The sequence below is a fragment of the Eretmochelys imbricata genome, chromosome 1 (assembly GCF_965152235.1).
Source record: "Eretmochelys imbricata isolate rEreImb1 chromosome 1, rEreImb1.hap1, whole genome shotgun sequence".
Classification (NCBI taxonomy): Eukaryota; Metazoa; Chordata; order Testudines; family Cheloniidae; genus Eretmochelys; species Eretmochelys imbricata.
In genome coordinates, this window is record NC_135572.1 from 261485135 (window position 1) to 261512100 (window position 26966).

General features: G+C 41.5%; 1 protein-coding gene across 4 annotated transcripts in view; it reads left to right on the forward strand.

Annotated features, from left to right (window-relative positions):
* Positions 1-373: 373 nt before the first annotated feature.
* Positions 374-26966, forward strand: part of RIC8B (RIC8 guanine nucleotide exchange factor B) — a 59610-nt gene continuing 33017 nt past the window's right edge. For 2 of the 4 annotated variants that reach the window (XM_077828959.1, XM_077828940.1), the window contains exons 1-3: positions 374-545; positions 7292-7339; positions 22200-22808. In XM_077828959.1, coding sequence (XP_077685085.1) covers positions 459-545; positions 7292-7339; positions 22200-22808 — 744 coding nt within the window. In that variant the 5' untranslated portion in view covers positions 374-458. Of the gene's footprint in view, positions 546-7291; positions 7340-13986; positions 14033-22199; positions 22809-26966 lie in introns of those variants that run through there. The other 2 variants (XM_077828948.1, XM_077828954.1) reach the window with 2 other exon arrangements.

Sequence of the window (26966 nt, forward strand, 5' to 3'; positions counted from 1 at the left end):
TCTGCCCTCCCGCCCCCGCTAACTCCCCCATCGGCGTAGCCCCTAGGGACTACAACTCCCAGCATGCAACACATCACGAACAGGCGGCAGGTCCCGCCATGCATGGCCGTGTTGCTGACGCACTGTACGCTGGGAAATGTAGTCTCTGCCAGCCTCGGCCTTGCCTGAGGGGGCGCCGGGGGCTTCTGCCCTGAACTGGGGAGGGAAATAGAGCGCAGCCAATAGGAACGACGAAATGGGCACGAGCCCGCCTCCCCCAGGCCCGCTCCAGCCAACAGCGACCGAACTCTCCCTTCGCCCCGCCTAGCCGGGTGGGGCCGGGCCGTTGGTTTCCAGGGCAAACGTGGCGTCATTGGCGGTGAAGGGTGAAAGGTCGGGGAGCAGCTGGCTGGGTGTTGGCTGCTGCTGGCGGAGGCGCTGCGGCTGCGGTGCCCGCGGCTCGGGAGCGCCCCGCAGGCATGGAGTTGGAGACGGCGCTGGAGGCCGTGAGGGGGCGCGGCGGGGCCGAGGGCCTCGAGCGGGTCCTGGGCCGGTACAACGAGAAGGTAACGCGCCCCCCGCCCCCTCCCAGGCCAGCCCCCCCCTCCCAGGCCTCGATATAAGCCACCGTCGCCACAGCCCCGGACCTCGGTATAACTCCTCCCGTCCCCGTTAGCTCCCCTCGTGTAACACCCTCGAGCTCCCCCTCCCCCGCCCGGTGTGCTGCCCCGCTCGCGCAGCATCTCCCCCCCCCCCCCCCCCCCGCCGCCGTGTAACTGTCACCCCCGCTTCCAGCTCCCCGGGCACAGCGCTGCCAGCAGCCTCCTCTGCGCCCCGGCACGCCCGCCAGCCCGCTTCCCTCGCCGCCCCGCGTTCGAACCGCGCTGACCCCCAGCCCCGCGGGAGCCCTCGTAACGCTCTCCCACGGACACCGCCCCTCGGGAGTGCTCCGCAGGCACCCGCGTAGCCCCCCGCGGCCCCCGTTACTCCCCGCAGCCGCCCGCTTCGTGACTCCAGGTCACGGGCACCTGTTATCTCTGTGAAATCCCCCCTTACTCCAGCTCCCCCTTTAACCCCTGCTTCCTGCTGACCCCTTTCCCTCGTGCATCCCTGTTCCTGCCTCAGATACCTTAGTGTGTTCCCGTTCTTTCCTGTTTCCTCCCGTAATCGTTGTTCTTTGCTGGAATGCCCCTGGCTACTGCCTGTAAACTCCCCCCCCACCACCCTTTTTTTTTTAACCTTGTAAATTTCCACAAATTAACACACACCAGTTATCTTTCTTAAGTGATCCCAAAATACACCTCCCTGAAATAACCCCCTTTGCTCCTTCACCTGGTCTTCACTCCTCTCATTTCATGTGCGTTCCGCCTTCTCTACCACAAATACCTTAGTTCTACTTGGGAAGATATGAAATTAAGCAAAGCTTATGTGACTTTCTCTCTCTCTCTTGTTTTCCAAGTATGTGTCTGTCTATATGACACCCATGCAAGAAATCAAATCAACTGCAAGATCTTTTAAAAAAAAAAAAAAGTACGTGTGGCACCTTAGAAACTAACATCCGATGAATTGAGCTATAGCTCACGAAAGCTTATGCTCAAACAAATTGGTTAGTCTCTAAGGTGCCACAAGTCCTCCTTTTCTTTTTGTGAATACAGACTAACACGGCTGCTACTCTGAAACCTGCAAGATCTTTGTTACCCTCCTTCCCCACTCCAATCAAAATCGTGCAGTTACTGGTACTACAGGCTGATGGCAGAGCTGAAAAAAATGGTATTCTTATTTCTGAATGGGGATTTTATTTTGTGAGGGATCAGTAATGAGGCGATTTCAGGGAAAGTTAATATTTACAAGTGTGTGGTGATTTATAGCTTCTCCTCCTCCACTCCACCATTTGTCACTCCTTAGGTTTAGGCTATGCCATGTTTGTTCAGTGCCTAGCATGAAAGGGCCCTGATCTTGACTGGGACCTTTAGGCATTATCCTAATGTATAATTACACCGTAAAATAGTCTGACCTGAATGTCTCTTCACCTTGCCTAGGCTATAAATCACCATGCACTGTATGAATGCTAGGTTTCAGAGTAGCGGCTGTGTTAGTCTGTATTCGCAAAAAGAAAAGGAGTACTTGTGGCACCTTAGAGACTAACCAATTTATTTGAGCATAAGCTTTCGTGAGCTACAGCTCGCTTCATCGGATGCATAAAAGTGGAAAATGCAGTGAGGATATTTTTATACACACAGACCATGAAAAAATGGGTGTTTATCATACACATTGTAAGGAGAGTGATCACTTTAGATAAGCTATTACCAGCAGGAGAGTGGGGTGGGGGGAGAGGAAACCTTTTGAAGTGATAAACACCCATTTTTTCATGGTCTGTGTGTATAAAAATATCCTCACTGCATTTTCCACTTTTATGCATCCGATGAAGCGAGCTGTAGCTCACGAAAGCTTATGCTCAAATAAATTGGTTAGTCTCTAAGGTGCCACTAGTACTCCTTTTCTTTGTATGAATGCTGTATGACTATTAACCTTCTCTGTAATGTCCTCATTATTTATCCCTCACAAAATAACAGCCACGCTCAGAAATAAGAATACCATAATGATTTTTTTAGCTTTGCCTTCAGCCTACAGTACCAGTGACTGCAAGGTTTTGATAATATGGCTGCAGAGTTGGTCAGGGAGTGGATGGGATTGCACTTGAGTCATTCCATTCCTTTCTCTTGGAAGATGGTGATGGGTAACTTCTCATCCACCTGAAGGACATTCTTGGCTAGGGTTCGCTTGTCACTCATCTTGCTTGGTGTATATGTGAGGCCACTGGGTGATGCGGAGACCATGTGGTCTGTGACTGCTGTCAGCATGTGAATAACATGGAGCGCTGTCTCTTTCATAAAATCCAGGAGACACAGCTTATTTAATTTGCTTGTATACCTGGCCAAAGTAAGGGCATGAGTGTGCAAGAGAGCCTGCTGAAGCTCAGTTCAGAAGAGGCTGAGCTGAAGATGCTGGCAAGAAGCATCTAGTGGGTGGTGGCAAAGGGCATGTCCGCTTCCATTACCACAGGGGTATGCCCATGTGTAGTCAAGGGGCTTGGGGATATGTTTGGATTCCCTGGTAGCATGAGAGCCAGAAGTTTAGTTTTTCACTTGTTGGGCTAAATCAGGGGTTCTCAAACTTCATTGTACCGTGACCCCCTTCTGGCAACAAAAATTACTATACAACCACAGGAGGGAGGACTGAAGCCTGAGCCCCACCGCCTCAGAGGGGACAAAGCCAAAGCCCGAGTCCCTACTTCTCTGGGGGGTGGAGGGGCCAGCAAAGTCAAAGCCCAAGGGCTTCAGCCCTAGGCGGGGGGGCAAGCTGTAACCTGAGACTTGCTATCCAGGGATCAAGCCCTCAGGCTTTGGCTTTGACCTCGGGGGCCTTGGGATTTGGTCCTGGGTGGTGGGGCTTGGGCTTCAGCCCCAGCAAGTCTAACGCCAGCCCTGGTGATCCCATTAAAATCGAGTTGTGACCCGCTTTGGGGTCCCAACCCACAGTTTGAGAACCGCTGAGCTAGATGATTGGTTCCATTTTTGTCTGATATGGACTTCATGACATTTAGATTGTTTTGGTGGTGTAAGGTTGCCAGCTGTCTAATCGCACAAACCCAGACAGCCGTGCCCTGCACCTCTTCCAAGGCCCTGCCCCCTACATCTTCTCTTCCCTTCTTTCCCCCTCCCCTCCCAATCGCTCACTCTCTCCCACACACTCACTCACTTTCACCAGACTGGGACGGGGGTTGGGGTTCAAGAGGGGGTGCTGGGGGTGGGGCCAAGGAGTTTGGAGTGTAGGAGGGGGCTCTGCGCTGAGCCTGGGGCAGGGCGTTGGGGTGCAGGAGGGTGTGCAGGGTGTGGGCTTTGGGATGGAGTTTGGGTGCAGGAGGGGGCTCAGGGCTGGGGCAAGGAGTTGGGGTGCGGCAGGCTCCCAGAAGTGGTCGGTCAGGTTCAGGGGTGGCCAGGCGGCTCTGTGTGATGACCCTGCCTGCAGGTATTGCCCCCGCAGCTCCCATTGGTTGGGAACCTAGGCCAATAGGAGTTTTGGAGTCAGCACACAGGGTGGGGGCAGGACACAGAAACCCCCCTGGCCACCTCTGTGCCTAGGAGCCAGAGGGATGTAGTGGTTGCTTCCAGGAGCCATATGGAGCCAGGGCAGGTAGGGAGCCTGCCTTAGCTCCGCTGCGCCCTGCTGACGGGACTTCTAATGGCCTATTAAAATCTCCCGGATTGCTTTTAATAGTCACTGGGAGATCAAGGCTGATTCCGGGAGACTCCTGGCCAATCTGGGAGGCAACCCTAGGTGGGGTAGTCTATCTTTGAAGATCATTTGACATAAAAGTAGATGCCTTATTCTGTCAGACTGCTGTTACTTCAGACTTTGGAGAACAGCTGTATCTTCTAGCATGCTTTTGGATGCAATTAAAGGCTTATTTTGAACTCTAAATCTGCTAGATTTGAGTACTAGCTTCTTAAGTTGCCACCTCTTCTTTCTTGTGCTGTTGCAGCAGCTCATCTCAGCACAGTACCAGCTCAGTCTGAATCTTGGCCATAGCTTGTATCCTGTACCAAGGCTTCTGGGTGGCTTTGTCTGTTTTGTGCGGAGTAAGCTTTTAATTTCTTTACATTTCTAGCCCTGTGATTTGAAAGGAAAACCTTTATGAATGGGAATCAGTTCATGGTTGTCTTCCTAGGTATGAGATGGATAGAAACGTATCTCAATTTCTTATTGAGTGATGTTTAATGATGACAGTAGCAGTTTTACTGTTGATTATTTTAGCAGAAGCCTCCAGCTACCTGGGGTTTTGTTGGAGATTGAGCAGAGTATCTCAGCATGTTCTTGCCTAATTGCTGATAGACTTGATTGTATCCGTTAGGGCTACTGTCAAGGTATCACCTGTGTGTGAATTTCTGCTCTGGAATTCACTTGCCTGTGGCCCAACAGAGGGTTTAGATAACTGTCACTTGAGGTACAGGGGTTTGTGCCTGAGGGGCAGACTGCAGGAATGTAAGGCTGAGAACTGTATTTTTGTTAAATTCTGTATATGCAATCAGTGTCTGAATGCACATAAATATCTAATACTTTATCTCTGTTTGTCCCCCTCCCTTCTCAACAACCCCACCCAGCAAAAAATCCCTCACTTGGTCAGACATGCCAACCCCTACTCATTTGGGGCAGGGAATGGCTTGGGAAGCTTTCCTTAGTAGGATTTAGCATGTAAGTTGTGGTTAAAGTTTCTCCTTCTGATGACTAGAGGTTTTGCTGTGTATTCCAGAAAAACTTGGGCTGCAGGAATAAATCTCTAAACATGTTCCCAATCTGACCCATCCCCTGCCTATTATGGTCCTTACAGAGAAGTCTTACCACAGTGTTTCTGTGTCTCATTTATTTATCCTCTAAGGCATAATCAGGCAGAAGCAGAAAACATCACAGTATCTAGGTTCCATTACAAACTGATAGTTAGCTAGATTTGTTAAGGCACGTGAAAAAACAACCTATTATCCTGGGCACACTTTTCAAATTTTTAAGAAAAGAAAACCCAGCAAATTCTAAAAGCAGCAGATAACTTATTTCTTTAATAGAAGGACCCACAGTTCTGTGTGTCTAACTTTTAAGAGTTGTTTCTTGGTGGTTGCAGATGGCTGTTTAAAAGAGCATTTATTTAGATGCTCCTTCCTTCTCTTCCCACTCCATGGCCCCATCTGCCGTGGGCACACCAAATGTGTGTTTTCTCTCTTGCGCAAAGATACCTTACCCCCAGTAAAGGTTTCTCTAGTCTTTTCAAGGCGTCGTATCAATAAAAAGATACTGCCAAGGTCTGGGCCCCTTTCTTTCACTCTGACATCTGTGATGAGGAGGTGGTGAACTCTTCCCATCTAGCCCTAATAGATGTTCTGCTTGGGGGAGTCCCACTTAATACTGAGCCAGATTTTGTTTCCTAAAGACATATCCAAAGCCTGTCCTCTGCGTCTTCCTACCCAGAGACTTTCTGCTGGTACCTTCATGGTCATTAAGTGTAGTTAAAAACAGCCACCACAGCTTTACAGATTCTTTTTACTCCCCTCACATCAGACCTGCCCAACAATGCAAACAGTAAAACAATCCTCATCTGACCTTGAGAGCCTGTTACTTGAAGAGACTGATGCTGATAACTTTTGATAGTGAGTCCAGATAGTGACGTCTAGTCCAGTTTTTGCCAACGTAGGTGCATGCTTGGTGCCGTGCAAGGGAGAGTTCCTGTAGATAAGCCATGTAAGGCAGTCATGCTTGACCTTTGGATCATTTGTATGAAAGGTAGCAGCTTGTCATTTTTTCCTCTTATGGTGTTAAAGGACAGAGATAGTAAAGATCAACATTCACTTCATTAGATAAAATTACATAGCTTAGCAAGAGTCTTACACTCTATTGCTTTCCATCTCTTTTTAGCATTCTTAAAGACCAAATATTGTTAAAATAACTAATTGCTGTTCTCAAGTTTAAAAAAAAAAATTCTAACAATATTTTTTGCCACTTGAGTGCTGATTAATACAGTTCAGAATTTTCTAAAATAGAACTAATGTCCATCACTAGCTCAAGTTCTGTGAGACCACACCTTCCTCACGCTTAATTGTACCCATAACAAAAGAACACTAGGTAATGCATTTAGACAACCAGTAAAAATTGAAGAAATATGTCAACAGATCTTGTACTGTACTCACTTTTATTTGAATCAGCATTTTCTGGATGAATTATTTTAAAAATACCCAAACTGGGAAAATCAACCTAAAGCAGAATTTCCCAACCTACAAATGAGATGCACCACTTACGTTTGAAAAGCCTGAGTAACTAAATAGCCTTGCTGATTTACACATGGAACTAATCCTCAACACCTGTATAAGGTGAAAAGATAACTGCAGTTTCCCTTGTGTGTAAGTAGGTATTATCTTGCTGGCCTGAGTCCATTGCCCATTGAAGTTTGTGACAAAAATATCCCTGATTTCAATGGGGTCAGTCTTTGGCCCTAAGTGACTTGGCCATGACAACAGAGGGAGTAAAGGTTAGCACTACATAGCTCCAGGATCCAGGCTTATACTACAACTATAGAGGTAATTGGGGAACAATTTAGAGGCACTTATTGCAAGCTTACTGTAGCCTCACAGTTGGATGCAGTGGGTTAGATTACATGATTCAAGAAAGTCCTTTGCACCATATCAACTGAGATTCATGTTAAAACTGTGAAATTTGTTCTAATCAGATTATGGCAATTATTTTACATTTAATTTATTTCTTTCCTCAGAATAGGGCCACTTTCAAATTTGATCCTGCAGATGAGGATAAAAGAAAGGTAAGCAAAACAAACCTTTCTACTTGTGCATGCCCCCTTTCAGGCAGTCTTTCCTTTGCTCTGTGTTGTTTAGAGTCCACTACCACTGAGGTGATACAACTGGTCACGCAATCAGACATGAAGGTCGCTATCTTAAAACAAAAAAACTTCAAATCCAGACTCCAGCGAGAAACTGCTGAATTGGAATTCATTTGCAAATTGAATACTATTAATTTAGGCTTAAATAGAGACTGGGAGTGGCTAAGTCATTATGCAAGGTAGCCTATTTCCTCTTGTTTTTTCCTACCCTCCCCCCCCAGATGTTCTGGTTTAACTTGGATTTAAACTTGGAGAGTGGTCAGTTTGGATGAGCTATTACCAGCAGGAGAGTGAGTTTGTGTGTGTATGGGGGTGGGTTTTTGGAGGGGGGTGAGGGAGTGAGAGAACCTGGATTTGTGCAGGAAATGGCCCAACTTGATTATCATGCACATTTGTGTAAAGAGTTGTCACTTTGGATGGGCTATCAACAGCAGGAGAGTGAATTTGTGTGGGGGGGTGGAGGGTGAGAGAACCTGGATTTGTGCTGGAAATGGCCTAACCTGATGATCACTTTAGATAAGCTATTACCAGCAGGACAGTGGGGTGGGAGGAGGTATTGTTTCATATTCTCTGTGTATATATAAAGTCTGCTGCAGTTTCCACGGTATGCATCCGATGAAGTGAGCTGTAGCTCACGAAAGCTCATGCTCAAATAAATTGGTTAGTCTGTAAGGTGCCACAAGTACTCCTTTTCTTTTTACAACTGAGTGTAGTTTGTCACGCTTATGACATACATGTTTTGCCTTGCTGTGCTGTCAGAAAAAGAAACGTAGAGTTCCAGAAGAACTGATAAAGAAAAATAACAAAAGAGCTAAGTAATCTTGTTGGAGGTTCTGATTAGGAAAAATAAATTAAGGGACCACTAACTCAACCGGAGGAAGAAGCAAATGGAATTCCCCATTCTTGGAAGACTTGGGTTAGTAGAAAATTTTTCATTTGCCATTCGTCAGACAAGACATCTGCCTACTTAGTGAGTACACAATACCATTTTTCTCTCCCAGGAAATGAAGAGCTGTCAGACTGGTGTGCTTCTCAATACACCATTCTGAAAGTTTTGTGGCTTCTTGAAAAAGATGGTCTGATCTCAACCTCTGTCTGTATAATATGTAACTGTAGAATTGTCCATGAGAACTTGGTTTGAAGAGTCCTTGATGAAAAGCAGAAAGGTTTTGCAAGCTAATCTCACAGTTCTCAGTTCTAGTATGTTTTATGTGAATCGTAGGTTCTAGACATGACCAGAGGCCACGAGGACAAAAGTAATATGTGCATCCCAGCCTATTTTGGATAAATCGGTTATCTGAGCTTCAGACATGACTGGAGAAGCAAATGGAATTCCCACACATACATTTCCCTTTGTCTATCATTCCATCAAGGCTCCAGGATTTGATCAGGAATCAGTACTTTTAATGACAAATCATTGAGTGTTGGTTTCTAAGGTGACTTGATCCATGCTTGAAATGGTCTGACACATAATCTGGCAATTGGATTTACAAACATATGCGAAGCCATATGGCCTAAAAGTTTGCAACTCTTTCTTATTGTAGGCAGAGGGTAAGTACAGATGTGAAGGATAAAATTTTTTTTATTTGAAATACTTTCAGTAGAAAGAATGTCCTCACTGCTTCTCAATCTAGAATTAATCAGAGCTCTCCTATAGACCGGGACAGATCCAGATTTGACTTTGTTGATTCCCAAACCCAGAGATAAAAATAAATTAATCACTTTGCTTGCTGCTGCTATGACTTGCATTCGTGACTTCCCCATTACAAGCCAATTGTCCAGATAAAAGTAAATGTACAATGCTTATAAGCATAAATGAGCTGCTAGTCCTGGCAGGTGCTTCATAAACACCTGCAGTGTCAATGACCTTCTGAAAGGAAGTGCCAGAATGGATAATGACTCCCCAGAGCCATAAAACTTGCCATTTGTGAGTGCACTTGGACATCAAAATAAATGTCCTGCAAGTTGAGGGTAATGAACTAATCCATGGTATCTAGTGCTGGGATAATTGAAGTGAGAGCTACCATGTGGAATTTGGTGTGTTGAATTTATTTAAGGTTCCTGAGGACTAACTGTATGTTTGGTATGAGGAAATAAAGAAAATAGAAGCCATTCTGATGTACTAATTCTAATGCTCCTAGCTTCATGTGCTGATTCTAATGTTCCTAACTTGATGAGGTCATCTATCTGCTGGCATGTGGCATTCTCATGAGAATAGTCCCTGAAAAGGAACTGGGAAATGGGGCGGGAAGGAAGAAAAGGTTTGAAATTGAATGGCATAACGATCCTTGCCTACTTGATGGACCCATCAATCTGTGGTGAATGGCATCCAAGCCTGCAGGAAAAAAAATAGACAGGAATCAGAGTGTGAAGTAAAAGGGCATAGATCTTTGTTAGATTAGTACAGACGCTCCCCGGGTTACGCAAGACCTGATTTATGCAAATCTGCGCTTCTGGAAAAAGCTCCGTAAGCTAGAAATAAAGAGTGTTTTGGGGTTTTTTGTTTTTGTTTGTTTTTTTCTTGGCGTAATGTCAGATATATGTTCTGACTTACACAAAACTCGAGTTATGCAAGGTGTTCCGGAATGGAACGATTGCATAAGTCAGGGAGCATCTGTAAAAGATCCTTGACCACTGCTTCGAATTTGATGTCTCTGTGCCTGATCCAACTGAGTAGTACAGGAGAGGGTAATGGAGCTGACTTCTTTTAATATGTAGATCTTTCTTTAAATTGTACAGAAGGCCTCTGGTGTTGAGAACATGAAAAAAGAATATTGAGCTTTCCTATATCTGGAGACGGAAGACTGAGGACAAAATTCCTTGTTTCTGAAATTCTATAAAATCTGATCTTGGATCTTGAATCTTGTAATGAATGCAGAGATTATCAATGTTAGAACTGAACAGATTCTGACCATTTGAATGGCAAGTCTTCAATTGCTGCTTGAACTTCTTTTGGTAAAACTTAAGGCAGATAGCCATTGAACACTAGTCATGGTTACAGGTATTGTAATGCAACGAGCACCAGAATCGGCAGCATCTAATGCAGTTGGGCTGCTGATTGTTGAATATCAAATAGTTTATATGCTTTTTCCTGAACTATATCCAAATGAAGAGTGTGTGTGTGTACTATATGCTTCAGTAATTCCTGAAAAGTTTTAAAATTATCAGGTGAAAGTGGAGTAGCCTGTGCAATGATTTCATCAGGTAAGAAAGAAGAATCAGGTATAGGATCAGAATGATTGTCCCGATGAGCAGGTATTTCATCATCACTTAAAATATGTTGTTCCTTTGTGTCTTGAACTAGACAAGGAAAATGATTAGAACTGAGAGTCTGCAGCCTGTGAGTCACGAATAGTTCCCATATATTGTGGGAGAACTTGCTCCTGAAATTATGAGTATTGTGGCCAATTCCGAGGAAACCAAGGAGCATAGTGAGAATGAGCATCTTTAGATGTAATAGGAAACTTCTTCTCATTATTATTTTCTCTCCGTTGATATTTCTTTTTAATGGAAGACTCCTGTCAGAAACTGCAGAGGAATTGGTGTCTTTGGCTGAAGAAAACTGATGCAGGAACTGATACAGGAGACTGAAAGATAAAAGTGGGACTTGCATCCTTTAATTTTACTGATGTGTTGCTTCAAAGAAGTTTTCATAACTGGTACCCTTGTTTCTTTTTGTGGAGGGCTCAAGTTACAGTCCCCTCTCCCAGGGATGAAGCCCTTGGGCTTCAGCCCCCTCTGCCTGGGGCAGCAGGGCTCTGGCTTCGGGCTCGGGGTGCAGGGCTCAGGTTTTGGTCCTCCCCACCCAGGGTCACGTAGTAATTTTTGTTGTCAGAAAGGGGTCGTGGTGCAACAAAGTTTGAGAACAGCTGATTAAAGCTTCTCTCTGCAGTTGCACTGGAGCTGATGTTGAGTCAGAACTATTCAGTCCTTGGAAGCAGGACTGTTTTGATGGATCTTCCTGAGTTTGCCTCAGCTGCTTCCTGGCCCGTAAGTTTGGTGTCACAACTTTGATAGGAGAATTGGAAGACTGTCTCAGGAAAGAAGAAGCTTTTGTCTATGGTCAGAGCCTAACATAGCTTTCATGTTTTTTTTGTGGCCCCTTCCCTCCCCCCCCGCCCCCCCGAGGAAAAAGGTTCAGTCTAGACTGCTTCTCCCTTTGTGTCCACTTCTTGAAGGGCGTGAAAATGGTACAGTTATCTGGGATAACTGGGAGTTCCTCAGCCATGACATATGCCTTTTATTGTCTGGGTATCAGTGAGAGGAATATTTCCTTCTCCCCTGGTCCCGCCCCCCAGGATTGGCATGATTTAAAACCTGGGAATTTAGGCTCTACCGAAAGCTGCACTCCTTTTTTTTTTTTTTTTCCCCTAACCTGCTGCCAACTGAAACAGTAAAAAGTAACCAACTATAAACAAACTGTTTACTGAGTATTTAGGCTGGAAGTTAATGAATAATACAAATGGACACTGGTGTTCCAACTCATTACTTAAAGCAGTTTGAAGGAACTGAATGGAGGTTGAGGTTGCTGTACACTTTATTCCCTGGGGACAGGATGAGGAGGGGTGGTGGGAGCACATGCATGACCGCTATTAGTCACTGCTAGAGAAAACATTCTGAACTGCTATTCTGGGGAATGTGGACACCATAAGTGGGTGCAGTTATTCAAAGAACCAGCTGCCATGTGCAGTTACTTGAAGAACAAGAACATTCAAGGAAATTAAGGCTCTCAAACTTCATTGCATTGTGACCCCTTTCTGACAAGAGAAATTAAAATGGGGTCCTGACCCACAGTTTGAGAACCACTGATCTAGACCACTTATACAGGAACAATCTAGCTTCATGAGTCAAGCGCACAAATGGATTCCAAGGCAATATGTGAATTTACCCAACACATAAAAGCTAGAAAAAGGTATTTTTAGTATCAGTATAGTGGGATGTTTAAGGGTACAGTGGGTTTAATATCCAACATACTTCCACTTAAAACTAGATTTGGTACCTGAAGATGTTAATTTCTAACTATCAAAGTTGTTAATATATATTGCAATCTTAATCATAGTTCTAAACTATATAAATAAAAACCTAACAAAAACAAAATGGCTAAGATGACTTGACATATCTATGAATAAATAACACACAGTTCTATTGAAAATGTTTTAAATATATTGTGACTACTATATACACTGACATTCTAGGTCTCTCTATAAACTCAACTAAAAATCAAGAACTTTAAATAATACGCAAGTCCCTCTATATAATTAGTTCTCTGATTCCCTTCCTGTTGACTTGGCTTCTGTTCCATGCTCTCAGTAATTATCTGGTGGTGTCTCGTCTTCCTTCATTCTTGACATCTTATATAACACCCTTCCTTTTAACTGTGAAACTTGTTTCCAGCTGTTCATCTAAAAGCTTGTTTAAATTATAAGGATTCAGATATTCTTTTAACTTGTGGTAGCATTGCATGATTTGAAACTATAACCTGTAGTCCTGTGGAAGGGATTGTTAAAAGTGTATTAAGTGATTGCATATTCAAATATAAGCATCCATGTTCATCACCAAAATTCAAATAACTGCAGGTATGTTTGTATTGATTAGCTCAGATAACTTTAGAAGTGTTAATTTGAATTGATTAGTTCAGCTCAAATAACTTTAGAAGTGTGTAACTAGATCATGTCTTTAAGTTTTTAATGTGCTTTGTTGGCATCATGCTATATGCTGCAGGGTTGTCTGAGTGCTTTACAGCATTTTTTTTGCAGTCCATTCTCCTTACTATTACACTACTTTAAGCAAAAAGGTGTTTAGTCAGGACCTTTATTTAAAATGTTCTATCAGAGAGCCATCTTTGAATCCTCTTAACAGACAAGGTCTTGAGGGGAACATAATCTTTAAACTTAGGGCTGGCTAACGCTGTAAGTTGACCTAAGTTACACTACTTCAGTTACATAATTGAAGTCAACGTAACTTAGATCAACTTACAGGGTGTCTATACTGTGCTATGTTGATGGGAGATGCTCTCCTGCCCACTTACCTCCCGCCTCTTAGGAAGGTGGAGAACAGACCTCTATGGGAGAATGTTCTGCCATTGACTTAGCTTGTCTCACCAGACCCCTAAATCGCTGCCGCTGCATCGATTGCAGCAGTGCTGATTTAGCAGAAAGTATAGACAAGCCCTTAATGTTGCAAACATGGCCACAGTGAGGCATGATTGGGGTCATTGATTTAATATGCAAATTTATTAGTACGTATTTGAAGTATTTTTGGTGTCTCCATGAATCCTTTCTCCTTCTCTCTCCAGTCTAGGTGTAGGAGGGGGTGTGCGCGCGCACATGATGGGAGACAGTATGAACTAGGGCTTCTAGGAGCAAAGTTCCTTGGAAATCTAGTTTCAGAAAAACATGCACACGCTTCTTTCAGTTGTGGCCATTAACTTTAAGGCAAATTATGATTTTTTTCATTTTAAGTTTTTTGTGCTATTTGGACTTGTTCTACAAAATCTTGTGAGTAGTCCTTGAGGAAGGCATGGCAGGATTGAACCCTTTATTTGTGTATATTTTCTTTCTTCTGTATGCAGAGTTTAAAAGGTGACCTGGAGGATAGGCACTGCATTTTCATTGGGTAAGCTGTTGAAGTTGCGTTGCATTGCATTGCATGGCATGACAAGTGCATAAAAATTAGTTGAGAGATTTGGAAATACTATATGTACACATTTACCTTTTTTTTACAGAGGAGTCCATCTGTCTTAAAAAAAAAAAAAATAGAAACATGATAGAAAACTTGATTTTTTAAAGTTTTCAGCTGTTTTTCTTGTCTGTCGTCTTGAAATCATCCCAAGCGCATACGATTTAAAAAAAATTTTTAAACAATAAAATAAAATAGCCTATCAAACAAGGATGGCATAGAAACATGGGACTCATCTCAGTCAGTAATTTGGTTTTATTAACTCTTTCAAAATCTAATCATTACTGTGCTCTGGTGTATATCGCTATCTTGTAAGTACTTGGGAGCTAGAGGCACTTGACTTCATCTCATGCAGTGTACTCAGTGCATGCTGATATTGCAGAATTACACATGCCCGTTGTGAATGGAAATAAATAAAGCATATCTGTAGGGCTCTTAACAAATCTGCTTAAAGGATGATCAGACCCCTAGGTAATGCCACACCTCAATTTAAAAAAAAGTTGTTAGCATAACCGAACTGAAAATGAAAATTTGATCTTCTGGGATCATATCTTACCTGTTTTGCCTAAGTATTATAGGACCCTCCAGCCAGAGGATGACTTTACAGTATCCTAGCAGTTGCAGAACCTAGGCCTGCTGTCTCTTACTGAAACGTGTTTTTTCTTGTGTGGGGTAGTGAACTGAATTGGGCTGGAATTGTAGAACCATTCTGTTGAGTATTTCAGTAAAACAAATGACCAGCCTGATATCCTAATGTTGTTGTTAACTTGTAATGGGCCTGGAACCCCCTCAGGAGGTAGCAATCTTAAGGGTTTTTTTGGTCAACAGTGACATTTTTTTAAAATTGGGAAAATGGCAGCATTTTTGTGGCTAGAGCTGTGGTCTCCTAACATGTTGTCATATTTCTCAGTGACTTTTCACAACCAGAAGTAGTTTGTAAGCTTAACAATACTTTTGCTGAAACAGAGGAAGTAAATTCGTCCAAGGTAGGAAGGAAAACTGTTTATATTAACACACACAAAATTGAGCTTAAATAGTCAAGGAGCAGCAGCCAAATGCAAAAAGAGCTCCAATAAGTTAGTTTTTTGTGGTCCCAAAACTTCAGCAGGGGAGTAATTTCTGCTTTTCTCTTAATTCCTTTACGATCAGCTATTCAAACTTTGGTAGCATTGTTTCTCTAACCATGGATTTCTCTCTTCCTCTGCTTTACTTTTTTGTGAATTATCAGCTGACTTTTGTATGTGATGGGTTAGTAGCACTTAATTTTTTCCACATGATTATCACATTTGTAAAAAAAAAACAAAACCAGAAACAAAGCCACTTCTTTAAACCATAACCTCTGTGCTTCTTTAACTCTTGCTGTCATGCACTCCATGGTAGAAATGACCCTGTCTCTCTGCATTTTAATTCTAGATTTTTTTTCTTTCTTGCTTCCCCATCTCTAGGCTCCCTATCTCCCCCTACTTTGTTAGAACTATTGCCCGCCCAGCTTCCTCCAGACAGTGGTACCTCCCCTTCCTGTCTCCTTTGTGTGCCAGCCCCACATGGCCTGTCAGGTCCCCAGATCACTGAAGAGTCTTGCCCTTTCTGCTGTCTTGGGGGGCAGGGGTGGGTTGCTGCAAGCATGGTGGAGCAGAATCCTCATGTCAGTGTGTTTTGGGGCTTTAAATGTGCCCCTAGCACCTGCCAATTACATGTTACCACAATCCCCTTTAACCACACACTCACATGAATCTACTAACTTCACCAACAGCTCAGCAGTTCTATATTCTGTTCAGCGTTTTCCATTTCAGAACCAACTGGAGTTTTAGTTTAACTCAGAATGTAGTTAATTCTCAGAAGCTCTCAGAAATCTAGAATGCTGTATCTCTATATATCTGTGGTTGTCATCCAGGGGTATGCAAAGGTCTTCCAGGGGTACATTAACTCATCTATATATTTGCCTGGTTTTACAACAGGCTACATAAAAAGTTCTAGCAAAGTCAGTACAAACTAAAATTTCATACAAACAATGACTTGTTTACACTGCTCTATATACTATACACTGAAATGTAAGTACAATATTTATATTCCAATTGATTCTCATTTTTACCATACAATTATAAAATAAAAAGTGAGCAATTTTTCAGTAATAGTGGCTGTGACACTTTTGTATTTTTGTTAGCAAGTAGTCTTTAAGTGAGGTGAAACTTGGGATACACGTGAGAGATCAGACTCCTGCAAAGGGGTACAGTAGTCTGGAAAGATTGAGAGCCACTGCTGAATATATACACTATGATTGACATACATATATGGAAGCTGGCACCATTGAGAAAACATGCAAGAAAATACAAAAAAAAGATAGGTGTATATGAAGAACTCATGCTGACTGAATTAGCTGCTGTCACAACGTTTAAGACATAATGCTCTGTATAAGTGGATTTACAGAAATAAAATGAAACCATTGTTAAACACTTTAAAAATAAGAAGTTGGGGCCTCTGTATTCTGCGACTCTGCAGCCACAGAATTTGCTGTGAACGCTAGCCACTGTTACAGAATTGTGCTCCAGAATCTAAGCTTTCATGTATTATTTTTGACGGAACTATGAAAATAACTTGCACTGAAAGGAAACCAATGCAATACTGACATCTTGAGAATACACTGAGCTTAAAATAGTACATGTAAAGAGTATACACTTTCTCACTCAGACCAATAGATGCTTCACTCCAAAACCTAATGCCATAAAATGCTGGTCATTTTAGCAGAAATAGCCAGCTATTCAACTTATCCAGCAATCCCAAACAACCTTATTTGGTGTTAAAATCCCTAGCTGTCTCCTAGTTGATTGCCAGAAACTCCAAACTACTTTCTTTGACAAATTCTATAATCCGTTATGCGTGGTCAATGCAAAATTGTGGGGATATATAGAATGAGGTCTACTATACTTATTTCACTGTTTCTTTATTTTTAATTCACTAGCCTGTCTCCCACCACACCCCCTTTAAAAAATATTTTTTATGGGACCCAGTTTTGCATCTGTTTTATGTGTGGTGTTCCTAATGACTTCATTGACATTCTGCCCTCTGAGCAGCTGCTAAAGTAGGTTGTATTAAATAAATTAAAAACTTGCCCATCTCATGAACCCCCTACTGAGAGCTTAATTAAAATCAACTGAGAATTTAAAACTATGAAAAACCTTGGTTAGAAGACACAATGAACTACAGAGACTTAAGTCAGTCCAGGAGAAGGCAGAATGACTTGATGCCAGTTACCGTTTATTCAAGTGACTGGGAACATCATGTGCTCTGGCACATAATCCCTGAGGCCAAAGATGCGGGTGCTGCCAGCGTTCTCAACTATAAAGCTCATGAAACTTCATAGCAAACCTGTGATGTGACTGATTTCCTCACCATCACTGCTCTCCCCCTCCCCTTTCCAAAAAACAACTTGGACCATGATTTAGCTGTTTGAGGCCTTTTTAAAATGGACATTTTCTAAAAAAACAAAACCATATAACTGTGTAAATTGTTAATCTTTTTTTAAAAGCAGGTGGATGTTCCATCACCCTCCCAAGTCAAATCCTCTGCCTCCACAATGCTGCATTAAAATCATGAATCTTTAAGATTGAGCCAATATCAATTTAGCTTTAAAGCAGAAGACCTGATCCTTGAAGTTACTGGTAATCTAGATTAAAAATTCAACAAAGGTATATGGCTAGGCTTGAGTTTGGGAATTTTCCACACACCTACCAGGATCTTAAACTGCATTCCTTAGGCCTGCTGAACTGCCATTGGAATTTAGGGTGCGCAAAAATGCGGGATCGGGCCCAACTGCATTGCTTATAAGAGGCAAGATAAGTGAAGATGGTTTAAAAACACATTACTTTGGGGTAACATTCAATTACTACTTTTTGCTGGATTTTCCTTCATTTTTGACAGTGTCTGCTCTGGTACAGGGAAATAGGATCAGCAAGCAGTTCAGAGTGAGGTAGTTGCAGAGGCAAATTATTTTCTTTAATCTCGCGTCAAAGTAGAATAATATATAGATGTGTATTTGAAAAGGGTGCCTCTATATGCTTTAGGTCCCTTGGTTGTAACTCAGAAATGCAAGAACATTGTATATAAGAGAACCTAGCAAATTTTGGAAGCAGATACTTATTTTTAGCAAAACTCTTGCTGTTCACCCTTAAATTCCAGTTAGTTCCTGTAACAGTGAACCATCCATAGTCACGCTGTTATACTCAATAAGCTAGTGGTGTTCAGCTACTGGTTTGTATATGGCAGTAATGGAAAGTATATTTTTCAAGTTCATGATATTATCCAAATGGAAAGTGATTCTCTAGGGGGAACAGCAAAAAAGCCCCTTCCTCATGTTGCTCATTATGTTTTTTTTGTTCTCAGCATGTTTGTACACTAGCTACAAGAAACCAAACTGAGCTTGCATAGATCAGAAAATGCCAGTAGTGGGGGGTAATTTGGAGAGGGAACGCATTGAATGGGTTAGCAACATGGCTGGGAGATGTGCTAAAACAGGGCTAGTGGAGCCTAGCTGATGTGTGGAGAATGGGCTAGCTGGCTTGGTATTCAAATTGTGGGACATAATATGTACAACTGTCTAAATAACTACTAAGAACATATATTTTTCCTGTTTGAAAAACTGGGAAATTCAGTTGCAAACTGTTAATGCAGAGATAAGGTTGCTGGTAGTCTTTCCTTGCAGAACATTGAGTTGAGCAAAGCTCAAATTTCTGAAAGCCAGGAAATGCACAGTTAAGGTTGCCCATGCAACCTTAACTCTGCCATCTTTCAGCAATGCCCCCAATATGTCCTGCCAGTCCCACAGTTGTTGAAATTGCTGTTCACCTCTTTTTACAACCTATTTATTCTCATCCATGGGATTCTATCTACCACTATTAAAGAACAAAAAGGGGGAAAAAATTGCCCACACTTGGTTATCTCAGAGACCACCTCTCCTACAATGCTGTTTCACGGTGGCAGTTTGGATCAGTTAGCAGTTTTTCTGCCACTGTGAATTACAGTACTCTGTCAGCAGAGACAGAGCTTTCTTGACTGAATCACTCTAGCAGAAAAAGGGTCAATTTATTCTGTTCCTGCTATTAGCAGGTTTGTGTTTGTAGTCCCCAGTGCTGCCCACTCTCTCTTGTCTGGATTATTTATCAAAATCTAGCAGGTTCAGTAACTGCTGCTTCTGATTTGTAAGCAAAGATAATTATACAGAAAACTTTTTAATTGAATTAAAATATTTGTGAAAAGTCAGTTGAGCTGTAGAGGTTGATTTGACCATTTCTCCTGAACTATGATCGTTTTTGGTTTGTTTTTTATTTTTAAAAAAAAAAAAACTTTAAGGGTGAGATCTTCAAAGTCTTCAGCATTGGCCAACTTTTCCCACTGAAGTCAAAGAGCGTTTTATCACTAACTTCAGTGAAAGCAGTTAGGCCAGTGTTGAATGCTTCTGAAAAGCCCACTCTTAAGCTTCCTTTTTTTTCTTCTTTTATGTGTCTTGTTGATTTCCAGATATCTCATAGCCATGGTTTAACAATACTAAGTATTTCAGAGAGACTGAAATTCTGTGTTTTAGTGACTGTCTCTTTTGGCATACATGATATAAATATAACCCCATCTGTGCTGATCAAAAATGATTTCCAGATAAATTTTTAGAGGCGAAGAATGCAGCAGACTGGTAGGTCTTTAAACCAAAACATCACCAGTGTACTAAGTAGCTGTGTGTGACAGTCAATAACTAACTTGTCTCACGTTTTGCTTATAATATCATATGCTTTCCTGTTTGACAACGTGATGTATCACACAGCATTGTACCACAGTTTGACCTGCCTAGTTTAGTTGAATAATATGTTGTTTTAACATGACTCTTCATTTTCTTAATCATTACTGTAACAAAACTCCCTCGATCGCGTCCAGTGGAACTTTCCTCTCTAGCTCTGTCTGGGTGGCGAGCATTTGTTTTAGTGCTGAAAAATCCATTTCCTTAAGTAGGAAACTGTTACAATATATTTAGTATTAATTAAAAAACTGAGAAGTGTGTGTACATGGCGCATATTTCTGATCATAAACTGATTCGTACCGCACCAGTGGATGTCACTAAGAATTACCCAGATTAGTGACTACACTGTTTCACTAGTAACTAACGTACGTCAAGGGACAAGAAGCAGAGGAAGATTTAAAGGGCAAAAACCAAAGGATCTGGGTGGTATAGGGTGCAGTAAAGCTTTTATTGCCACTTATTTGCGAAGACTTTCATAACTAGACTCGTGACTCTGCCATCCATGAGTAATATTGTCTTCCTGAATTTGTAGCAATAAAAAAATGTATGGAGCCCTGTTCGGTCATGCACTCTCTTCTACTGTGTCTTTCCTCTCTCTTGGTTGATTTGTCTGAGTTTGTTTTAGGTTTTTAGAAAATAATCAGACTAGTGTGTTTAGAATCTTTCTGTAATTGAAATGTTGTTTTTCTGACCTTCTGATTCTTAAATCACTTACATTTTTCTAACCAGCAATGCAAATTAACAACTGCTTGTAACATAAGTATAGCATTCTGTCTTTTGATCACTGGACAATCTTTGAGTCTCTTGATCAGCTTGGCCTGGCACTATATTTTGCAGGTAGTATTGTAACTCTCCTAGCTATGACTGCGTATTAGTTACCTTAATTTACTAAAAGTCTACATTCCACTCTCTCATCTTCCTAGTTTTAATATGCCCTCTTTTGTCTGTTAGCATACAGACTATTAAATACCAGTTTGAGTTTGCCTCAACTTTGAATCTGACTGGGTCATTAAATCTCAAATAAGAGAGGTGTATGCACATGAAGAACCATTTAGCTTCAAGCTTAGTAGGAGAGGTATGTACTATATTCCAAATATTTAAGACGACTAGAACAGGATTGTCAAGGTTCCTTCCCCACTCTGAACTCTAGGGTATAGATGTGGGGACCTGCATGAAAACCTCCTAAGCTTGCTTTTACCAGCTTAAGGTTAAAACTTCCCCAAGGTACAAACTGTTACCTTTTGCCCTTGGACTTTCGCTGCCACCACGAAACGTCTAACCGGGTTATTATTGGGAAAGAGCCATCTGGAAACGTCTTCCCCCCCCAAAATCCTCACCAAAACCTTGCACCCCCCTTCCTGGGGATGGTTTGATAAAAATCCTCACCAATTTGCATAGGTGACAACAGACCCAAACCCTTGGATTTTAAGAACAATGAAAAGAAGCATTCAGTTTCTTACAAGAAGAATTTTAATAGAAGAAAAAGTACCATTTCTGATTTTACAGAGGGCATTCTTTTTAAATACCTTACAGGGTAATTAGATTCAAAACATAGAGAATCCCTCTAGGCAAAACCTTAAGTTACAAAAAGACACACAGACAGGAATATCCATTCTATTCAGCACAGCTTATTTTCTCAGCCATTTAAAGAAATCATCATCTAACGCATCTCTAGCTAGATTACTTACTAAGTTCTAAGACTCCATTCCTGTTCTGTCCCTGGCAAAAGCATCACACAGACAGACCCAGACCCTTTGTTTCTCCCCGCTCCAGCTTTGAAAGTATCTTGTCTCCTCATTGGTCATTTTGGTCAGGTACCAGCGAGGTTATCCTAGCTTCTTAACCCTTTACAGGTGAAAGGGCTTTTCCTCTGGATTTTAAAGGTGTTTACCCTTCCCTTCCCTTTATATTTATGACATGGATGATTTCTTTTTTAAACTAAAAATGTAATGGTCTATTATAAGGACCTCTCTGTTTCCATAAAAATAACCAAAGTCTTGCTGTGACCCAATAGGATTAATGTATAGAACCCAGGTGAAACTGGCAGCATGCTTATGACTAGGAGATGTGCTGTCATCTCTATCTTTATCCATTTATTTTGGTTGTGTGTGTAAGAAAACCTTTAAAGATATTCTCTGAATATTTCTGTAGCAGTTCATATTTTGAAAAGCTAATAATGACCTAGATAAAATATGACCAAAACCAAGTTCCTTGAAGAAAGTGGCTGAAGTTTTTATGATTTGATGGATGACAGTAGTAAAAGATTTTGCATTCAAATTCACAATGATTAAAATTTTGGGGGTTTTTTGTATGTGTCCACAGAAACTGTGTGAAGGAATCTTAAACATCCTCGAAAAAGACACAAAAACTTCATGTCAAGTTGCTTGTCTTGAAGCCCTTCGGATTCTCTCCAGAGATAAGAAGGTTTTAGTGCCTGTGACAACAAAGGAAAACATGCAGATCCTGATGAGGCTGGCAAAGCTGGACATGACAGAAGATTCTTTGGAGGATGTGTCCAATTTCCCTGTTATAGTGGAAGCTTTAAAATGCCTCTGTAACATAGTTTTTAATAGTGCCATTGCACAGAAGCTCAGTTTGGAACTGAACCTTGCAGCTATGCTTTGCAATCTACTGAAAAAATGCAAGGACCAACAGTTTGTTGATGACATTAAATGTTTTGATTTGCGCCTTCTCTTCCTCCTGTCACTTCTGCACACAGAGATTCGGTCACAGTTGCATCATGAGCTACAAGGGTTGCAGGTTTTGACTCAAGCCTTGGAAAGTTCATTTAGCATAAGATGGACAGACAAGTACAAAGCTGCTGAAGAGCATGATGGATCTCCTTTATCACTACAAGAAACAGATTGTGCCATTGAGGCACTCAAAGCTCTCTTTAATGTGACGCTTGACAGTTGGAATGTCCACAGTGAGGTAAGGTCTGAGTTTAAATTCTTTGATTGGGCTTATTTTGTCTGCAAGAACCATAGCCACCTCATAGTTAAATTGGAGAAGCAATTGCCCAGTCATCAGAGCAGGGCATTCCCTTGTGTAGGACAGTACTTAAAAGCTAAACACATGCTTAAGTGCCCTTCTGAACTAGGGCCTCAAAAAGGTGATGAATCCTTACTGTTAGGAAAAAACTTTGAGGTCCTCAGAGGAAAGTAACTACACAGTGGGGGTTGGATGGATGGTATAATACAATTTTTTATTTTTTTTTAAGGTTTTTATATATAAACTCAAATATGCAGTTGAATGTCTAATGAGAATGAGGCTGGATGAGAGCTTAAGGTTTCCAAAGGGAAATAAGCACTAGTTAGGCACATTAAAATATATGTTGTTGGTTAGGATAACTTTTTTCTTTAAATGTGTGTTGTTCAGATGACCATCTCTCTGGATTATAGCCAGCAATTAAGGCTGTGGAACAATGACTTGATTGTTTTTCTGTGGACACAATTACAAACAGATCAGCTTTTTTTAAGAACAAGTAATTGTTTGAGGGAAAGAGGTGTGCTTTTTTCCTTAAGATGTTAAATGATGAGAAGCAATACATGCACCTTGTTGGTATAATTTTTAAATAGGATTTACCTTTTCTCTTGCTGAATGTCAAACCAGTTGCCTCGAGAGAACCTATGGCACCTGGAATATGACACATCAGCCTTCCTGTCCTCCCCTCTTTTTTGTTGTTTACCCCACTTGTGTCACATCTTAAAATTATATTGTAAGCTCTTTCAAATCAAGCACTGTAAGTATGATTACAACTGGTAAGTCTAAAGAGAAGGTATTTACACTATAGTAATTTTGCCATATAGTTAAACCTCAAAACAAATGTCTTAATTATCAAGCAGAGATTCTTTTGTGTAAGGTCAGTGTGTTAGACTAATCTGCAGAGAGGTTAACAATCCTAAGAACATGAGAGCCCGGATATGAATTACTCACCCAGGAATGTGGGACTTGAAAAGAGTTTTTAAATTAACAATTCAGTTAAAAATTTTCCAAAATTATGGGGCCCTGAAGAAAAATGTAAGTCCCAAAATAGAAAAAAGTTTAGGTCTGAATGTCACAGTAGATAGCATAGTCTTCAGACTCTTGGATAATCCACAAGAAAGCGAGGGACTTTTCTTGCTCTTGCTTTTGACTTACAACCTCAATAATTAAAAAGAAAGTCTCTCTTGACAGGAAGAGATGCCTTACCTTTGTCTAGACAAACAGTAGCATTAAATGTGTGTGCTCAGGGGTGGAAAATATGACCTCCTAAGTGTAAGTGTGTGTATAATATGCATGCATGTATATGCACTTAGGAGGTCATATTTTATTTATATATAAATGCATGCTGTATAAATGTATGCATTTGGAAAGAAGTTGGGTGAAAATAAATGACTTTATTTCCCTCAGACAGAATTACCTGGTCATAAAATCAAAGATGTTAAACTGTAGACTCAAGCCATGTTATGTGTTTACTTCATGGGTAGCAACTCCTTCTTCTGAAACCTAAGTCTTGATGCTGATAAGTTCTACTTCTCCATCTCTGAGGGTTTCCGGTAGCACTAGATGAAGGTTTTATCTCCTGACGAAGGGACTACAGAAATTATGTAACATCCTTTTGCATATAGAGCAACTACCTCTCATGGACATGGGCACCTTGCTTAAAAATATCTAAATCAGATGACACCTCACATTAAGCCTGTATAAGACCTGATCATACTGGAACTGGTTGACTTGCAGGGAACTGCAGCTGTCACAAAAGGGGGATGTCTATTATAATTTTGATCACCAGATCTTTCAGTATTTTTTCAAGACAGGATAGACCATATACTCCTGGGTCTTGCCTATCTGTTAAAATATAGAGCAGAATTCACTGAAGCTATCACTTGCCCTGGTAAGATGAATTTGTAGCCTCAAGCATTTTTCTCCATGCAACGTTTGTTTGGTTTTCAAAATAGTGACTGTGCAGCAAGTTGGGCTTCCCGTGTTTTTTGAAAGGGGAGTAGTTCTTCACTGTCTTCTTCCTTGAGAACATAAAGATTGAAGCTGAATATGGTATCTCTTAGCAGTCACAGTGCACTAATGTCTGCACCTGTATCTTTTTAGGTAGGTAGTCTGTAATTAGGGACGTATCACATGAAAAGTAGTCTTACCTCTGATCTAGGCCACTGAAGTAAGCTCTTAGAAACTGTTTGGTTGCTTGAATTTTTCCAACATGAGCCCATTTGATATTGCAACAGACTTCCCAAAGTCCTGTGGACTATCAAGTGAAACCATGGTGCGGCTGAACTATAGGGAAGGATCAACAGTTAGCTATCTGGCCAACTCTTGGTTATTTTGTCTTCATTTTCTGACACTTGAAAGGAAGGGTATGATTACAGATACTGTGGAGTTGTTAAGAAGGTTGAGACGGCATCTTCCCCAATGCTTTCTCTCACTGAAATCTCAAAAACGATGGAGTTTTGTGCGTGTGGGAACTGGCAGTCTCAGCAGTGGCATTTCCTACTGATTCGGTTGGGGGAATATCTTTAGAAAAGTGGAGGTTTCATCTCAGAACTTTGCACCTGGACAAGCCAAACAAGCCAGTCTGAACTGAAGAAACAGCTTATGCTGAGGGAGCATAATGAAGAAGGGAAAAGGGAAGTACTGTTGCATTGGGTCACTCTATTTTCTATCACATGAGTATTTGATCTCTTCTAGGCTTAGAAATTCTATTTTGTATTTCAAGATAGAGCTTTTATAGTAACTTATTTGCTAAAGGTTTCCAAAGCCAAACAGCACTTCAGTAAAAGCTATTCTCTCTAGTTCTAAACTTTAACATTCCCCAAAGGATCCTTGTTGGGCAAAGTGTTTAACATCCTTTTTAATGATCTAGGAAAAGAGGTAAACAGTACACTAATTAAGTGTGCTGGCAATGCAGAATTAGGAGACGTTGCAAACATCCGGGAGGATGGAAAAATTATAAAGGGATCTAAAGAGTTTATTCCTATGAGCACAAAATGAGATTCAACCTCAACCTGTATCTGAAACACCAGAATTCAATGGCAGGAAATAATTTCAAAGTAGCAATGCCAGAATAGAGTTGATCTTGAGTATCAAATTGGAGGACGAGGTGGTGATGGTTTAACATTTATATTACAGTAGCACCCCAGGGCCCAATCAGAATTGGATCCCATTGTGTTAGGTTCTACAAACACTTGAGACCTTCATTGCCAAGAGAAACTAACAGTCAAAAAGAAAATAAATAGGGAAGGGGACAGGGATAATCCATACAACTCAATGATTGTGGTGGTTATTGGCACACTTTAATTATGTATTTCTTTTGCTCCTGTTTAGGGCTTTTTGGGGAGGGATGAGTGGGCGAGGCCATTTTAAAAAAAAGGGCAAAGATAGGGTGAGTGGGAATGGGAAGAGTAGACAAGTTAAATAAGGGAGAAGAGAAGGACCGAAGGGGCAAAGAAGAGAGTAAGAAGGAATATGGAGGACAGCAGATTGAGATGTGTTTTAAAAAGACTGGGGAATAGGGAAGGGAGGAGTTTGGCTGTTTGTCCCAATCAGACTGAGGAATGTATGTAGTCTAAACTTTCAAAAGCAGTCAGTGACATCATTGATGCCCAGGAGCCATGAAGGAATGTTGCTGCCACTGTCCCTGATTACTGCAAGGGACAAATCTCTGGCACCAATGGCTGGCTCCTCTTCTGGGAATTTTGGCGCTGCCAGCTTTCAGGGGAAATAGATCTAGTGCCCCCAGGATGAGATTGCCCTCTTCTCCTCCTCCCTCCCGCCCCCCCCCAAAAAAAAAAAAAAAAAACCCAACCTGCAGTGAGATACAGGAGTGCAAAAAATGGCAGAGACATTCTGGGTAGCTTACAGAGAAGTGACACCTCACAGAATGAGGAGGGCTAAGGGTAATGTAACACATACCAAATTTTGGTATGTGTAAATGGCAGGGAAAGGGAGAAGATAGTTGTGGAGTTGAAATTGAGCAAAGGATAACTTAGTCTGAATATCAAGATAAATTTCCTAATTATGAAATCTGTTAGACTGGAAGGGCTAGATGCACAAAAGGACTTGCATGCTTAACTGACACTTTAGGCACCTAAATCC